The 16374-nt window shown below is 40.2% G+C and overlaps 1 protein-coding gene across 1 annotated transcript in view; it reads right to left on the minus strand.

The window, feature by feature from the left end:
* Positions 1-1258: 1258 nt before the first annotated feature.
* The window catches only part of GPRIN3 (GPRIN family member 3), a 70638-nt gene continuing 55522 nt past the window's right edge, over positions 1259-16374 (minus strand). Inside the window, exon 2 of the mRNA XM_045524981.2 lies at positions 1259-12283. Coding sequence (XP_045380937.2) covers positions 9821-12169 — 2349 coding nt within the window. The 5' untranslated portion in view covers positions 12170-12283 and the 3' untranslated portion in view covers positions 1259-9820. The remainder of the gene's footprint in view (positions 12284-16374) is intronic.

A 16374-nucleotide genomic window follows, 5' to 3' on the forward strand; every position in this document is an offset into this window, starting at 1 on the left:
AGAATTTAGAACTCTGTAACTTAGCTCACTGAGAGTCTAGAATAGTGTTGAGAAACATTAAACAACGTTGGTATTCATGAATTCATTAAAAACATGTGGTAGATCCAAAGTGATCCTATGTGGTTGACAAAAGGCAGGCCCTTCCCAAGAAATAAGAGGTATTTTGAGTTCACAATCAGTCCAGAGAAGCCGAATTACGATCAGGCTGCTCTTGCGTTTACTACTCAACATTAAAGACATAGGTGAGTGAGAAGAGTTGGCTGGAAGAGGCACCTAATGAGCTGAACGCCTGCTGGTGGGACATAAACAGCTGCAGGAGTAAGTCAAGCATCTCTGCCCTCTGGGGACCCGGGCATGACCTACCTTCTCGAACAGCATTTATATCTTTGGAAATGCGTGAAGCTTAATTTTGCCAAGAGTGAATGTCGAAGTATACAAGAGTTAGATCATGACAGCCCTTGGACATCATTTTAGGCTGAAATAGTGTGTATTTATATACACAGAATTGGTTGAGGGAGAGCATGGCCCTTGGATGTTTTGAAACAATCACTGTGTAAAGTTCATGAAAAATTCATCAAGTCATTTTTTGAAGATTTTGGGGTTCATAGATTTTATATCTATCCAACTCTACAGCTTTTTTGATGAATTGAACACAAATTCAAGAAGGCAAAAAGGACCTAATTATAGTGTTAGCTTTATTAATGGTTAAGCTGGATCAGAGGCCATAGCTGGCTCTTCCACCTTCTTTTAGGAACCTGTGACTTGTGTACCCAGGAATGGACAGACGAAGAAGCTGGTGCCACAGTGCAGCTCAGCTGGATGGCTGCAGGCAGAGGCAGCTAAGCCTGGGCATGAGACAATATAAGCTTGAATATAAGCGTCCACACTATCACAGAGATGTGCTCCATACCCCACCCCTTCCTGTATATCCATGAATGCCAACCTCTCATCACTATCACCAAGCAAAAGCAAAAGCAAAAGTTCACACTTGTACACACACACACACACACACACATATACACACCCCGCTGTGCCACCAACAGCAGGAAAAACCACTACCTCCGATGCCCTGCAGGCTTTGTTGATGCTATGGGAATTCTATTTCAATTAAAGGGAAAAACCCTTTCATTGTATATACTTTCAGCTCTTCTTGTAGATACCTGGCAAAAGTCTGTCACACTGAAATCAACCGATTCTAAGCATCTAGGGCTAAGAGAACAATTTTGTGGCAAACACAGTAACAACAAAAAACGAACACTGTAACTTTTCATCTGTATCACGTTTATTATGGAAAGTGAAATGCAAAAAAATTGTACTTAAAAGTTTTTCAAGGGTAAAACTAGATCATCAGTTGAATTTCGTTCATTCATCCATTCAGATATCAAATCCACAATGAGGATGGAAGTGTACATAATTTCCAAATCTTGATCTATCCTCATATAAATCATAATAGTTCATCCTTTATCTAGGAAATGAAATTTTATTGGCAGGTCGATTTCTGGAAGATGAGGACTTTCTTAAATAAATCATTTAATGACCTTTGTATATATACAACATGAAAAGACATAACTTTAGATTCTAATATTGATACATTCATAAATGGAATTTCATTTTAAATACTACCATTTCTTCAGTGATTTAACATCACACTACAGTTTTGCTCTTTCTCTGTTGAGTACTTACACACACAAATGATTCTTACATTGACATCTATAATTTTTCTGGATGGCATTTAAATTAATATGCATCTCTCAAAATAATTACATAAATCTGTCTTTTAAGCAACAGTAAATATTGACATCAAGATTTCATGTGTACTGCTCTTATAAAGAGTTTGTTTTTAGTCGTTAAAAAACACAGCTAGCTCTAGTTGTAATTGTAGCGTTCTTATGGTTGGTTAATCTTTTTATCTAAAATACAAAGATGGCACATTCAGTCTTTAAAACATGAATATGTATTAAATGGTATTACTAACTTTCTACTGAGAAGTGGTTATATTTGTACCTTGCCACACAGAATTCTCTATTAATTGGCAATTCTGGTATTTCCATTCATATCTTCAACCTAATATCCAGCCAACGTAATTTTCAGCGTCAAAGAATTGAGGTCAAATCATGTTAGGTTCTAGGAACCACATCACAGACTTTTTGATCGCTAACAGAGTATTTCCTTTTAAAAGAAATGAGAGAAACTAAAACAATGTCAACTCACCGATTGGAACTGTGGTAAGTTGACGTACCCAACGTTAGCATTCCCTGGCCAATGACTCTAATCTTATCTAGTCCCCACTGCAGCACCTGGCGTCAACATCGTAGTTTATGAGTCTATCTTAAGGAAATCCCAATTGCTATTACCCTATTCTTCTACCAGTGTAGCCTGTCATTTTAAAAAAAAATTTGCCTCTTTGACGTCTCTTTGGTGTTGCTAAACATTGTTTTGCTGATCTCAAGAGAAGAATTCCTGCAATCAGGTTTCACTTTGAGTGACTATATACTGTTTTGAAATTTAGAGCTATGTCTTTGAAAGAAAATGTAGGGCTTTTATCAGCCTGTGCAAATAAACATACTAATAAATGTACAAATGGAGTCTATAAAACATAATTGGTTTTCCCCAGTGTTTGTCATGTCCAGATAGAAAATTAGGTGCTAAAAGAACAGCATTAAGCCTTTGAAGATGCTCAGGTACCAGTCCGTGCCTCAGTAAGACACCAACTAGCTATGCATGGTCCAGTGGGCTGGGCTTTCTAAGCACCAAATCTGCTACCAGGGAGTAACACCATTTAATATGGAGCATCTGATCTGATATTACTATACATAAAACAGAACAGTCATGGAAGGATGCAGCTTTCAATTAGTTGTTTTAATTTGTGATTTATTTAAATATACCAGTATGAATAAAATGCATCTATGTGTGCATGTATAGGTGGGTAAGCTATTTACAATTATGTCATGTATACATTTTTATGTGTAGAAAATGAAAATACACATTGATTAGCCCTTCTGAGGCTTTTGAACAACTCTTTCTTTCTTTCCTGCAACTGCTTTGAAGATTTAGATAATTCATACAAGGTATGTACACAATCACACCCATAGTATGTACATCCTAGTCACACACTTAACACGGAGAAGATGTGTGAGGAATGTAAATCAACCCAGTGGTCAAAGAACTGACCTTACCTGTGACTAAGGACGTGGGGGATTAGCCCTGGCATATTTAGTAACATGCCCGTGTACTGACTAATGTGTTCAGCCTTTGTGATAATTATGTGATCTACTCTCAGAGAGGCTTAAAAAAAAAAACAACAAAACAGCCCTTTCTGACCTTCAAAAATGAAAGGACAAATTCTGTTACTGAACACGCACACACACGTCTGTTGGTTTTATTCACTTTCGAACATGCAGCCTCCTGATGACAGAACCTGGCCTTAAAATGGGATACAGCATGGTATTTTTTTCTACACATAAAAACAGAAAACCAGCCACTCACAGACATTACACACTTACAGGATGTACTGACATACCACGACCAGCTACAGTGTTACGCACGACATACTGTTCACACGTTAGTACAGCGAGATAAATACATTTAGAAATTTAGTAATTGTTACTGTATTTCCTTCTTGAGTTTTCAGGCCCTGTTGACCTCTCTCAACCTCAGAAAAAGGTATTTCCAGACGCCCTTAACACAAGAATTAGGCTCTCCTCCCTGCTAGAGATTGAGGAGCATGACTATTAATACTGTAATCTCCCGATGACCAACATCATCATAAGACATGCCAGAAAGCATTAATGAAGAATAATCTACTCAAAGATGTGGTTAAAATAAATGCTAAGACTACTGAAATCATTAAGAGACACGGATACACATGGATTAGCCCCTTCCGCGCATTTCTGTTTTGCTCTATACAGAATCTTTACATGATATTAAAAGCAATATGAACCAGAAAAATGTTGTTTAACTGCTTAAAAGTTCTGCCGAAGAATAGACAGTTTAATTTTTAAAGGAACAAAGAGTAACACTAGCAGCAATGCCAAAAAGCAAGCTCTCATTTTCACCCCAAAATAAGCAGATGACATCCCCCCATTTTAAGAGTTCAAGAAAGAAGTTAGTGTTTCACCCCCCACTGAGTTCTCTTTAACTCACTGAAATCCCTAGGGTATCTCTCATCATAACTATCTCCATGCTGGTCGATCATCAGTATCTTTTTTTGAAGTGTAAAATATGTCATTTTTATTCCAGCCAATCGATTTTGAGCTTGAACCCAAAAGGATACTTGAGGAAGAATTGGTTTTCAGAAACACCCATTGAGAACATCATTTTCAGTAAGGCATTATTTGAGGCCCGCTTTCAGATGAGTACTCACATTTTAGTTATTTTGCATTTGAGAACCCTTTTTTTTTTTCATAGCTAAGGCTGGTAATCCTCCAGGCAAAGTTACCTGAATTGCTTTCCTACAAGTGAGTGTCCAGGAATAGTAATTACCATACATTTAATCCTTCATTTCAACTAAGTTTCCGGTGTTGTCTTGAGTTTTAACTCAGTGACTCCTTTGGTCTTGGCTAGTGTTAAAACAGAGACGTTAACCATAAAATCTAACGCTCACTACTGCTGGACCTCTCAATGGCGCTCCTAAACAAGTTTTTCCAGCAAGAAAGCATAAAGTATGCCTTTGCTTATTTTAGCCTGTGGGTTACAGTCAGTCTTTATGGAGCAAGCCATAATTATACAATGGTGTGCCCATTACAGACGCACTTGCTGGTATAACTGCCTCTTTTTGGCACATTATTGCTTGGCTTTAATTTCATTATCAACAGTCTTTATTCTCATCGTGAGTATCTGAGATATCTGGGTCTTAAAAAAAAAAAACCACACACACGAAACTTGTGGATAACATCTTGGTGCATCATTCTGGCCTCCACAGTCATTTCACCCCCAGGCCCAAGGTTATTTAAATGTCCCTTGTAATGATCATCACTTTGATTTACCTAATAGCCAACAGTAATTTTTCAGGGTTTTTTGTTGTTTCTATCCACACATGTATACAGATGCATTGGATTTACTTTGAGAGAGGTTATTTGGTTGTGGCAAGTGAGTAGTTTAGCTGGTGAATGTTCACAGTTAAAAGTAGCCGTAATGACCTCTGGCAGATGTCACGGATTGTGAGACATGAGTTTTCCACTTCAATCCATCTTCATTTATGTCCTTGGTCACTGTAAAGCAAATTGATTTTATTTCTGTAGCCAAGATTTTTTTTTCTCCCAAGAGTAGGATGACGTTCATGGAAATCTTTTTCAGTATTTACAAGACTTTTTTCTCATTTGCAAAAATGTCTAAAATCTCGTTGACATCCGTAAGCCCAAGTGTCTGCACAGATGCCATTTATAATTACTTAGCTGGCTGCAGAATTTTGTTAAGAAGGATACAGTTACAAGGATGGACAGGAGATTCAGCACATCACCTGTTATTTGCCAGGTGGTAGCAGCTGACCCACACTGGGACAGATTCAACCGAAAGGGCCACATGTGGATTCAAAGGACGTCACTAACAGAAAACAAAATCCTCAAATAGGAACATAAAGTAGCAAGCACTGAGGCAGATGTGGGCAAGACTTCTGATTCACTATGGAGACAAAATGGGGGTGGGGACAAGATGGTCAGCTCATTTATCTAAGCTCCTGCTGAGTTCACTGTATTCTTATCACAAAGGGAAATTCACAGGCTTCATTTCTCAAATACCACTTAGGACCAAGCTGGAGAGTAAACAGCATCATCTCCATGGCAGCACTGTAGACAATTGGTAAGTCAGACAGGTAGAGGCCTGCACCAGGCTGCAGGTGCCCAATTTTCAGTAAAAACACATATACAAACCTTATCCTAATGTATGGTTTTTCTTTCGACTGAGTCTTAAAAAGTAGACAAGGGGTGTGGTGAGTTACATTTTTTAACACTTGCACAACATGTAGGAGGAAGAGAAGACAGCTTCTCACATTTTGGCAGCAAAACAGTAACGAAGCGGATACAGCAAAGGCCAAACAATTTACATCAACAGCATACTCATAGATGTCCTCTGTAAACAAACTGTAAAGTCACATCATAGTCTATTCTTCACGTGGTGTAGACAGGTATTCCCAGAATGATAGGAACTCCCAGAGATGAGAGGAAGAAGAGTAGAGTCAGCTAGGAACGATAAAACCTTACAACTCTGGGATGCAACCCAAAGTCGTTTTCCTCTTCTGCCTTCGACTTGAAGATGACGAGCTCTTATTAAGAATTTGGTTCCAAAATTCAATCTCTAGGGTATATGTTACACATGCATATTCAGTCCAATTTATTTTATGATATTTAACCTATAACATGGAGAATAATGGTACCCAAAATAATAAATATTAGACAATTCTTAAGATTCAAAAATCATCAAAAATCAAATAATATTCAATATAGCTGAACTTGCTATGGTAGGAAAACACAGCAGTATTTTTTACAAATATTTCATATTGGATGCAAACAAAAAGTTTTCTGGTTAACTTTGATCTAAAACAACGTTCAACTTCTGCCACTGATCCAAGACACAAAGGTTAATTAGGATTTCACTGTATGTGAAGTAGTTGGTCTGTGGCAACAAGGCCAAGAATCCAGAAAGACATCATTAGAAAAGCACTGAAGGTAAATATATGACAGCCGAAGTGATCACATTTTTCTTGCAGTCATAAAAAGTAGAAAAATCAATATTTAAATTGAAACTTCTAGTGTTAACTGGGTAAGCCGTATCACATCTTCACATTTTAAACATTTAGATGTTCTAACTTGTTTCTCTTTTGCTACTGGTTTAAAAAATATCTTATATATATATATCTACTTAATATAATATTTCCTCCACTTATTTCAACAACTAAAATGCATTAAAAAGGACCCAAACATAACTAAAAGAAGTCAAGGACAAAAACAAACAGCTTTCAACCCCGTGTGTGCCATGCAGGTAAGGAACAGCAGAGCAAGTTCAAAGAGTCTGCCAAGAATATTGTTTTGCAACGTCAGTTGCTAGATGAACCTAAGGAATGACAATGCTGTCCCGAATGTGTACGCTGGGTCACAGATCGAAGTGAAGGAACATTTTCACATCAAGGTTTTATCGTGAGAGTACTGAGGGTATCATAATGCAAAACACTGCCGTCTTGATTAGGCTCCTGTCTTATTTATCCATGTGATGAGCTATTTCTGTGACTGTTCTTAAAAGCTGTTCCTTCTATAAGATTCCGTAAGTGAGAAGGAAGCTTTTGTAAAGACGGATGTTAAAAGATCAAAGGTGTAAAAGTAAAGGTTAGTTCCAGTACCAAAGAAAACCAGTTAAGGTTACTACATCGAGCATTAAGTTTTAATTTGAGAGGCACAACTAGAACACCAAATTCAGGTTTAATTTATTTCATTTCATTAATTAATTTATTTTTAATGGGTAACGGAGGCCCACAGCTCTGTGGCCTCTGCTTCCTTTCACTATTTATAAACCACGTGGTTACTCCCAACTCATGACAACAAATATTATTACCAGACGCTGAATTCTTCCTTTTTTCCCATTTTAATGCAGGAACAGCCTGTTCTAGCCAGTTCAGAGCAGAGGATTACCTGGGGCCCACCCGCCTGGAGTGGGTACCGCTGACAGCTGCTACTGTGTACACAGGATATTCTCCATGTGTACACAGCACGTACGCCAGCGTGGGAGGGAGACAGCCAGTGGGCGAGAGACAGGAGGGAGATTACATCGTGGCAAAGGCATTTCCTACAGAAGTGGCACGGACACTACCACAAATGGGTATTTAAGGCCAAGGGGAGCGTTTTGGACTAAATTCATTAATAATAATTTGATTGCTCATTGGATGGTCATTTCTGCTTTAGATAGCATCCTTGACGGAGGCCCAATGGTAAGACGTGGAAACATGGGCTTTACTAAACTGCTCATTCTAAGTTCCAAGTATAACAAGTGTACTTGCCATTCAGAGCATGCTTGCTCTGAGAGTGCTGTGACCATGGCCCACGTATGCAGGCGTCACAGACAGTCCAACGGCTTTGAAAGAAATCAATGGCTCTTTACTAATTTAGGTTATGTCCAGTGTACTTGTGGTGTTAAAGTTTAGGTATGATTCCTCCCCTCCATAATGTTCAGAATCTGCAATAGAGAATTAAAATGAAAAAGCAAAAAAGCCAAAAGAGAAACTGTGAATTTACTGCCCAAATGGCATTTCTGAATCTCTGGAGAGAGAACACACAGCCAGATACTCTTTTCTGGCTCATCGAGGGCAATGAGATTAGAGAAAGCAACCAGCGCCCCTCCAACCAACAGTGACTCTCTAAATGCGAGGTGGAAACCAGCAACCTCCCTACCACGAGTCCAGGAGGGGAAGCCCTTTCGGGCCCTCACTCTCTCCCCTCTTGTCCGTCACCCCAACTCAAGCCACTCTTGGTCGTTCCAGCCCAGTGCCCTGCAGGACACTCATAAGCCCTAGGAATACACTCCTCTTAAGGAGACAGGTGAGGGCTCAGCTCAGACAGGTGCCTATGTTCTCAAGGACCAAGCCCACCCAAAGCTCAAAAACGTGTTTCAGTAAAGGTGGCTTCTTTTACTGGGTTTGAAGGGTGGTATTTTATGACGTTTTTCTCTTAAATCAATAGTCTTACAGAGGTTACCATTTTATCATAGATTAGACTCAAGCAATAAGATGATATTAGTCTACGTACAAAAACAGCGAGGAAGCTCATGTTCTAATCGGTGTGGACCACACTTTCTACTAGAAGCTACTGAACCAAGTCAAACAAAAACACAAACTCCATCCTGGTTACAGGAGTCTCATATGTGTTGTTTTGTTATTCAGGAGGCTTTCTTTTCTTTTTCTTTAACACCTAAAAATAGAGTGTTTGGTAATTGGCTATTTATAATTCCTTACCCGAACCGTGACGCTCTCAGTAGAATGTCATTGGAGAACACCTGTACAACATAAAATTGAGTATTATCAATAACCTGATGACTCTCTCCAAGAATTCAGTCACATGTACTTTCTCTAGGGTAAGGAAATATGAATTTAGTCTAGTCACAATCACAGAGATGAAACTTGCCTTCAGGGCAGGAAAAGGTGCATATATAAATTCATGTTTTATGTGGGCAATATTCATAGTCAAATGCTTCACTAATTTTTTTCCTAATATAACTTTCTTATATTAACAGGTATAACAAGGTTTATAAAAAGGGTTATCTGCAGATGTTTACAAATATGACTTCATATTTGGTATTTTATGCATTTAAATGCTTTTACTTATTATCTTCTGGCCTAAGGAGTCAAATTTGTTTCAATTTTTTATATGATAGTTCTTATCAACTACTTAAATTTTGTGGGGTAACAGCATTCTCACTGCAATGGACCAAAAAGTGTAACAGTATTTTTGCTATTTTTAATATAAAGCTGAGATTTTAATGGAAATACCATAGTGTGATAAATTGAGGCAGTTATACAAAATGATACATATGTAATGATAATGATAGTTCTGTAAGCAACAGCATATTAAAAAAACAGTGAATACTATTTCCTCTTAATTACAGTTGTAAACCTTCAGTGAAGCGTGCTTGTTTTCTTTCTTTCCAATTGAAATGATGTGTTTTTGTTTTTTTTTTTTAATGAAGACTCCAGCAAGGGACCCCACTAGCCTTCACAGCAATTTCCTGGAGTTAACACTTGCTTTCTCTTCCTGGTCTCTCAGGAAAAAAACAAGTAAGCTTTGACAGACGGACACCTATGAAGACCCCATGCAAGGGCTCCCTGCAGCTGTTTTCCTTTTCAGTCTAACACAGAGGAAGGGGCGGGGCGGACGCAGCAGTTGGGGCGTCGAAAGTTCTGCAGCAGGGACTGGAAAACACTGTGCTGCCTGCCTTTGAGCTTTTTATTGGAAGAAGTATCTGAAGAGATGGATCTCCGGGTCTGGCTGCTTTGAGCTTTGATTAATTTCTCGTGTTCCCTGATTTGTCTTTGTAGGTGGTTCTGGATGGCGATGCCCAGGGATTCCGGGTCCAGGGAAGCGCCGTACACCTCCCAGGTCATGCCCTGCTCGTCCCACACGACGTCCCTGACACGCTTGGACTGTTTCAACTGGAGCTTGGAGTCAGCACTGAGCTGCTTTTTCTTCTCTCCTGGAGTGAGTCCCACCTGAGCGGCGGCTGCTGTCACGTTCAGCTCCTTGAGGAACTCACTGACCCGGCTGGCCCGGCGGGGGCTGGCTTTGACCGAGCGAGAAGGGGTCCTCTTGCCAGAACCCGGACTGGACTCCCCCAGGGAATCGGAGGGCAGGCTTAGGCTGGTGGCTGTCTTGGTCTGTCTGTTTTCTTCTCCGGTGCCCTCCTGACTCTTTCTGACTGGAGAGGGGGTGGGACTGGCGGCTGATGCTGTGCCTCCACTTTCTTGAGATTTCGGGTTGAGAAGTAGGCTTTTGGCTTCTGCCCTTCCCTTTGCATCCAGAATATCAATGCCAGAGGATTCCTGCTCTTCCACGACGTGAGGAGACACACGCTTCCTCTCTCTTGCATTCCCTTGGTTGGTGAGATCTAAGCTCCCAGACTGGTCATCTTTGCTGGTGGGGCCACAAGAGCTGGAGAGTTGGTAATCCGGGTCTGCTCTGTGGCCATCTGTGGTTTCCACAGCAAACTCAGATGGCTGCATTTCACATGCCCCTAACCCATGGCTTGTTCCAGCTGGACGTCCTGTGCTGACAGAGGTCTGGTCACTGGGGCCAGCTTTCAGGGAGGTAGAACTAGCACCTGAAAGCTGCTTAGAGGAGAGCCCTTCCCTTGCTAGGGTCTTTCCTGCTGACCTCCCATTTTCTTTACACGTATCCTGAGCGTTACTGGATGCCACGTTGACTGCTGGGGTCATAAGGACTTCGCCTGGTGGGTTCACTGATTCCCTTTCCCCTTGGGAAGCTGTAGAAACTGCTGCAGCCGCCTGGATGTGCACCTCTGGCGTGATGCCCAGGCTCTGAGCCACCTGCTGGGGCCCATGGGTGTGGTCAGTCAGCTCCCACGTGTGGCTCACGCGGCCGCTGCCATGGGAGATGACACACAGCTGCTCTGGTTCGAACTGCTCCTGAGCAGGGGCTTCCTTTAAGAACGCAGTGAGGATGCTGGGGCTGGTGGACACGGCTCTGCTCTCGACACTGGCCACTGCCTGCACCTCGGCATCTTGCTGAGCCCTGGGGGGAGCTTCCTCGACCTCCTTTTCAGCCTGGCTGGTCATCGTGCCCACTTCTTTGAACCTTGACACCAGAGCATGTGCTGGCAGTGGCACCTTCTCCGGATCTGAAGGAAACGTTGACCCTTTGCTAGGGAGGTGGGATGGTTGAGGTGTCCCTGAAGTCACAGCCTGGGTGTCTGAGGTGGAGGCAGACTGTAGTATGTTCCCGGAACATCCATCATCTCTCGCAGGAGAGTCACAGGACCTTGTCTGGGAATCGCAAACAGCTTGCTGCCTTTCCCCTTCAGGTCCACCTACAGAAGTGGATGTGTTACCGAACACTCTGGCTGCTGTGTCTGCAGCTTGCACCATTCCCTGGGTTGTTTCTCGAGATGGAAAATCACAGGACACTTGATCTTTATTGCCACCACAGGTGTCCCCCACAGGACAACTTGACTTCTCGGGTGGCTCTACATCTGAAGTTCTCTGTGATTTCACCAGGGTATCTTCAGGTCCTGAGTAGAGGCCAGCATTGGGCTGGTCGCCTGGGATGGCCGGGTGGGCGTGCTGATTAGCTGGCATGGTAAATGTTGCGTGTGTAAGATCCTTTTCTGCTGCAGAACATGGGGCTGGTGCTGTGGGCTCCCTGCTCCCCGGCAGCTGGGTATCACCAGGAGAGTTGAGTGTGGGAGATGTTTTCCCCACTTCACGGACAACGCCAGGAGAAGACATGGCGGGCTGGGTGGTCTCATGCTCACCAGCCTGCATCAGGGCCTCAGCTGCTGTCCTGGGGCCGAAGGCTGGCTCTGCAGGAGTGCTGGAAAGGCCATTGGTGTTCTCACACAGGAGGGCTGGTCGAGGCTGAGGTGAGGCCGCCCGCACCTCTCCTAAATCCTCTTCTTTTCCAGAAGCTTCAATCAGGGAAGTTTTAGCTGATCTCAGAGGGTCAGGTACAGTCCCCATGGAATTTCCCTTTAGGAAAACCTCAGAGCGCTCCCCTGAGCAGTGCTTCCACTGGGATGCAGTTGTAGCTCAGAGTGAAGACGCCGTCAAGGACAATTCCGCTGCAGGGCCAACCTGGGAATCAAGGAAACAGCACCATTAATAGAGAACAGAATTTGAGGATGTGAAACTTGTTGTCACCTGTTTAAGATCTCATAAGAACATCAAACCTTTTCTTCCCATAGAAATAGATCTTGGGAAGAAAAATTTTGGAAAAATTCTTTTGATTATACAAGTACATTTTGATATATTAGTTCCGTTTGCATCCCATTGCTGTCCAGCAGATAGGTTTTTAATGTGTTTACCTACACACTCGATAACTGCCTCAAAAATCATTTGGGTAATCAGATTTACCAGATATCAGAAAGTCCTATCAAGCTACTGTAATCAAATCAGTAAGTACTGAAATAGGCCTAAACAGATATGTGGAATAGAATATCTAGAAACAGATCCAGATATAAATGAGGATTTACTATATGACAAAAGAGGCATTTCAGTGTAGTGGCAAAAGGATGAATTCTTTAATATAAGGGGTTGGCAAACTATCTATTCATCCAGAAGAAAAGAAAACTAGATCTTTATCTTACACCAATTTGAAAAATCAAATTCAGATGGATTTAGAGAGATTAAAGGTTAAACTGTAAAACAAATAATTAAGTTAAAAATCCTGTTAAGAAAATCTAGGATCATAAATATAATCTAGGAGCAGAGTGGGTAAGGTTTTTTTGGGGGCAAAGCAGAAAATACAAAAACTATAAGAGAAAAAACATCAACATAGATGACTAGAAAAATTACAAAACTTTTGCATGGCAAAAGATAATATGAACAAATACAAATGACTGGAAAAAATGTTTGCATCCCTATAGGACATAACTGTAACACAGCAGAAGCTCTTAAAAATTTACAAGGAGACAAAATAATCCATTGGAAAAATGGATAAAGAATATGAAAGCATAGTTTGCAAAAGAGGAAATCCAACAGCCAACAACCTTATGAAAAGATGATCAAATTCATTTGTAGTCAAAGAAATGCAAATAAAGTACCAATGAGATTTTACTCTATACCAATAGCACTTGCAAAAACTTTAAAAAAAAAAGTTATAACACCATGGTCTGGGGAAACCTAGTGAAAGGAAGTATTTTTAATTCTATGTGCAAATGTGTATAGTTGTAGCTTTCTTAGGGAAGTAGGTTAGCTTCTAAAACTAAAAATACATATGTCCTTGACCCAGTGATCTTATCAATAGAAATAAAATAGCAGCATATGTAGATACATGTTTATTGAAGTACTATTTGGAGACTTAAAACAAACTGCTCTATAAATAGGGGAATGGCAGAATAAATCATGATATAGCTCCCCTGTGAAGCATTATGCAACAATTAAAATAATTAAAACCACAGTGAGATATTGCCTCATACCTGTCAGAATGGCTATCACCAAGAAGAACACAAATAGCAAATGTTGGTGAGGATGTGGAGAAAAGGGACACCTCATACACTGTCGGTACAAATGTAAATTGGTGCAGCCACTATGGAAAACAGTATGGAGGTTCCTCAAAAAACTAAAAATAGATTTACCAAATGATCCAGCAATTCTCCTACTGGGTAGGTATCTGCAAAAACAAAACCACTAATTCAAAAAAGATACACACACCCCAGTGTTCATAGCAGCATTATTTACAACTGCCAAGATATGGAAGCAACCTAAGTGTTCATCGAAAGATGAATGCATAAAGATGTGGTATATCTATACAATGGAATACTACTCAGCATAAAAAAGAACGGAATTTTTCCATACACAGCAACATGGATGGGCTTGGAGGGCATTATGCTAAGTGAAGTAAGTCAGACAGAGAAAGACAAATACTATGTATCACTTACACGTGGAATCTAAAAAATATAACAAACTAGTGATATAACAAAAAAGGGGCAGATTCAGATATAGAAAACAAACTAGTGGTTGGTTACCAGTGGGGAGTGAGGGAGGGGCCATATAGGGGTGGGGGAGTGGGAGGTACAAACATTGGGTGTGAGACAGGCTTCAAGGACATATTGTATAACATGGGGAATGTAGCCAATATTTTGTACTAATTGTAAATGGAACATAACCTTGAAAAATTGTATTAAAAAATTAAAAACAAAACAAAGTAAAAACCCAATTAAGTAGGCTAGAACTTTTCACTTGGGAGAAATTTCCCCAAGGTATTGCTGGGAGAATAAATCAAGGAACAGAAAAGAATATATATGTTTTTATTTTTGTAAAACAATGATCTAAAACACTACATATGTGTTATGTGTGTGCGTGTGTAAAGATATGCTTGTGTGTGAGTATATAAATTCTAAAAATATATATAATGACACATAGCGGGTGGTAAATGGAGGGAGTGTAAGGACTCGGAACTATGGAAAAAGAGATAGAAGTTTCCAAAGGTATGAAAATTTTGAATTTTAAAAACTATATCTGAATTTTTTAAAGTATATATGAAAATTTACTTATATGTGTTTATACATAAACATTTTTTAGACAGGATAACCAGACTTTATGTGATATGGATCAAACAATGATTCAGAAATTAGTAGATGACTATTTTAATTTCACCTCTATTGCTCATAGACTCTCTGACCTTATGCTAATCATTTAATCTTTCTGCACCCCACATTAACTTACTGGCAAAATAAATTATATGATTTCTAAGGACCATTCCAGCTCCAAAATTCAAAGATCCTATTTCTTTGCATGTGATAGATAATAAGTCAAACAGCACCATCTTAACTCTGGCTTAAGGGTCAAAATTGTAGACAAAGGCAAATGTGGTTGGGCCAAGATTTTGAAAGAAAGAATTTGATATTTTGGTTCAATGTTATTTGGTTGATCTATATCATAAGAAATCTAACAATAAATCCAACTTATCTTCTTCCCTGAACCAGCTCTTCCTTCTAACTTCATTATTCATATTAATGGGTTAAATTTTTTCCCATCCTGGGTTTTGACTGCTTTTTGTTCATACAAATCATTCCCCAGGTTTATGTTCCATTTCTTCTTTTCTGGAGTCTTCTGTTGCAATCATTTGTTGTGCCCAAGCCCATCTTTCCTCTCCCTCTTTTGCCTCTGTCTCTATAATACCTTTAGTGCCACCCTCTGCCCTCCTCACCCTCAAAAAGCCTACCCATTCTTCAAAGCCCCACTTAAACCCCGTATCCTTCCTGAAGGCCTTCTAAGGCCTTTCAGGTCATAAAGTCTCTCTCTCTCTTTAAAATCCTACAGCTATGGTCCTCTGTGTCCCTTGAATTGTGCTTTTTATGTACGGTTGCTACTTGTGTTAATGCCTGATTTCTCCAAAAGTACTTCAGCCCCAGGAGGGAAGGGGACAAGCTTATTGATTCTTTTTTGTTCACTCTGCAGGACACAGTGCAGGGTCTTGTGCATAAAAAGGTGTTAATTGATCCCATTTCCCTCCAAAAATGGCCATTATTAAGCCCTGCCAAACTTCAAAATAATACAAAATTTCAACCTATGACATGAAATATTATTGAAAACACAATTTAAAAGAGTGCTATTTTTGGAAGTAAGTAAATGATTGTATCTCATTTATGAGACTTTATGTATCTGTAATCCAGATTTAGACCATTGAAAACAAGCACATTGGACATCTGCTACAAAAAAGGTGGAAGGTCTCATAAATTCAGGAGTAAAGAACATCTCTGTGTTATATGGCTGGAGCCAAGAAATCTGGCTTTCTAGAAAGGACTGTAAAACATGAACAACTCAAAGTTCAGCAACCGAAAGTTGAAAGACTTAGAAAAGCTGAGGGACTTCATAAAACTCTCAGAAGTCAGAATTTATCTCCATTTCCCACAGAGAGCTGATGGTACTAGTTCACCTTTGAAAGGATGTTTTCTTTTGTTTGCTTTGTTAACAGAGGATAAATTATCCATCAATTCAAGAATCAAGAAGAAAAGCCCTGATTGCTTGGATACGCTTGTAATTCAAAATCTCTTGATTCATGGGTAGACAGAAAATCAACACTACTCTGAAAAGATCTGCTATTGTAATTGTCACAGCATTTCCACGAGCCCAGGAGAGACTGCCTAAGCTCAGAAACAACCCTCCTCCCCGATTACCCCTACTCTTCTCCAACCAAATAATGGAAATCCATAGTCTCTAAT

This window comes from Camelus bactrianus, chromosome 2 (assembly GCF_048773025.1).
Source record: "Camelus bactrianus isolate YW-2024 breed Bactrian camel chromosome 2, ASM4877302v1, whole genome shotgun sequence".
In the NCBI taxonomy this organism is placed as follows: Eukaryota; Metazoa; Chordata; class Mammalia; order Artiodactyla; family Camelidae; genus Camelus; species Camelus bactrianus.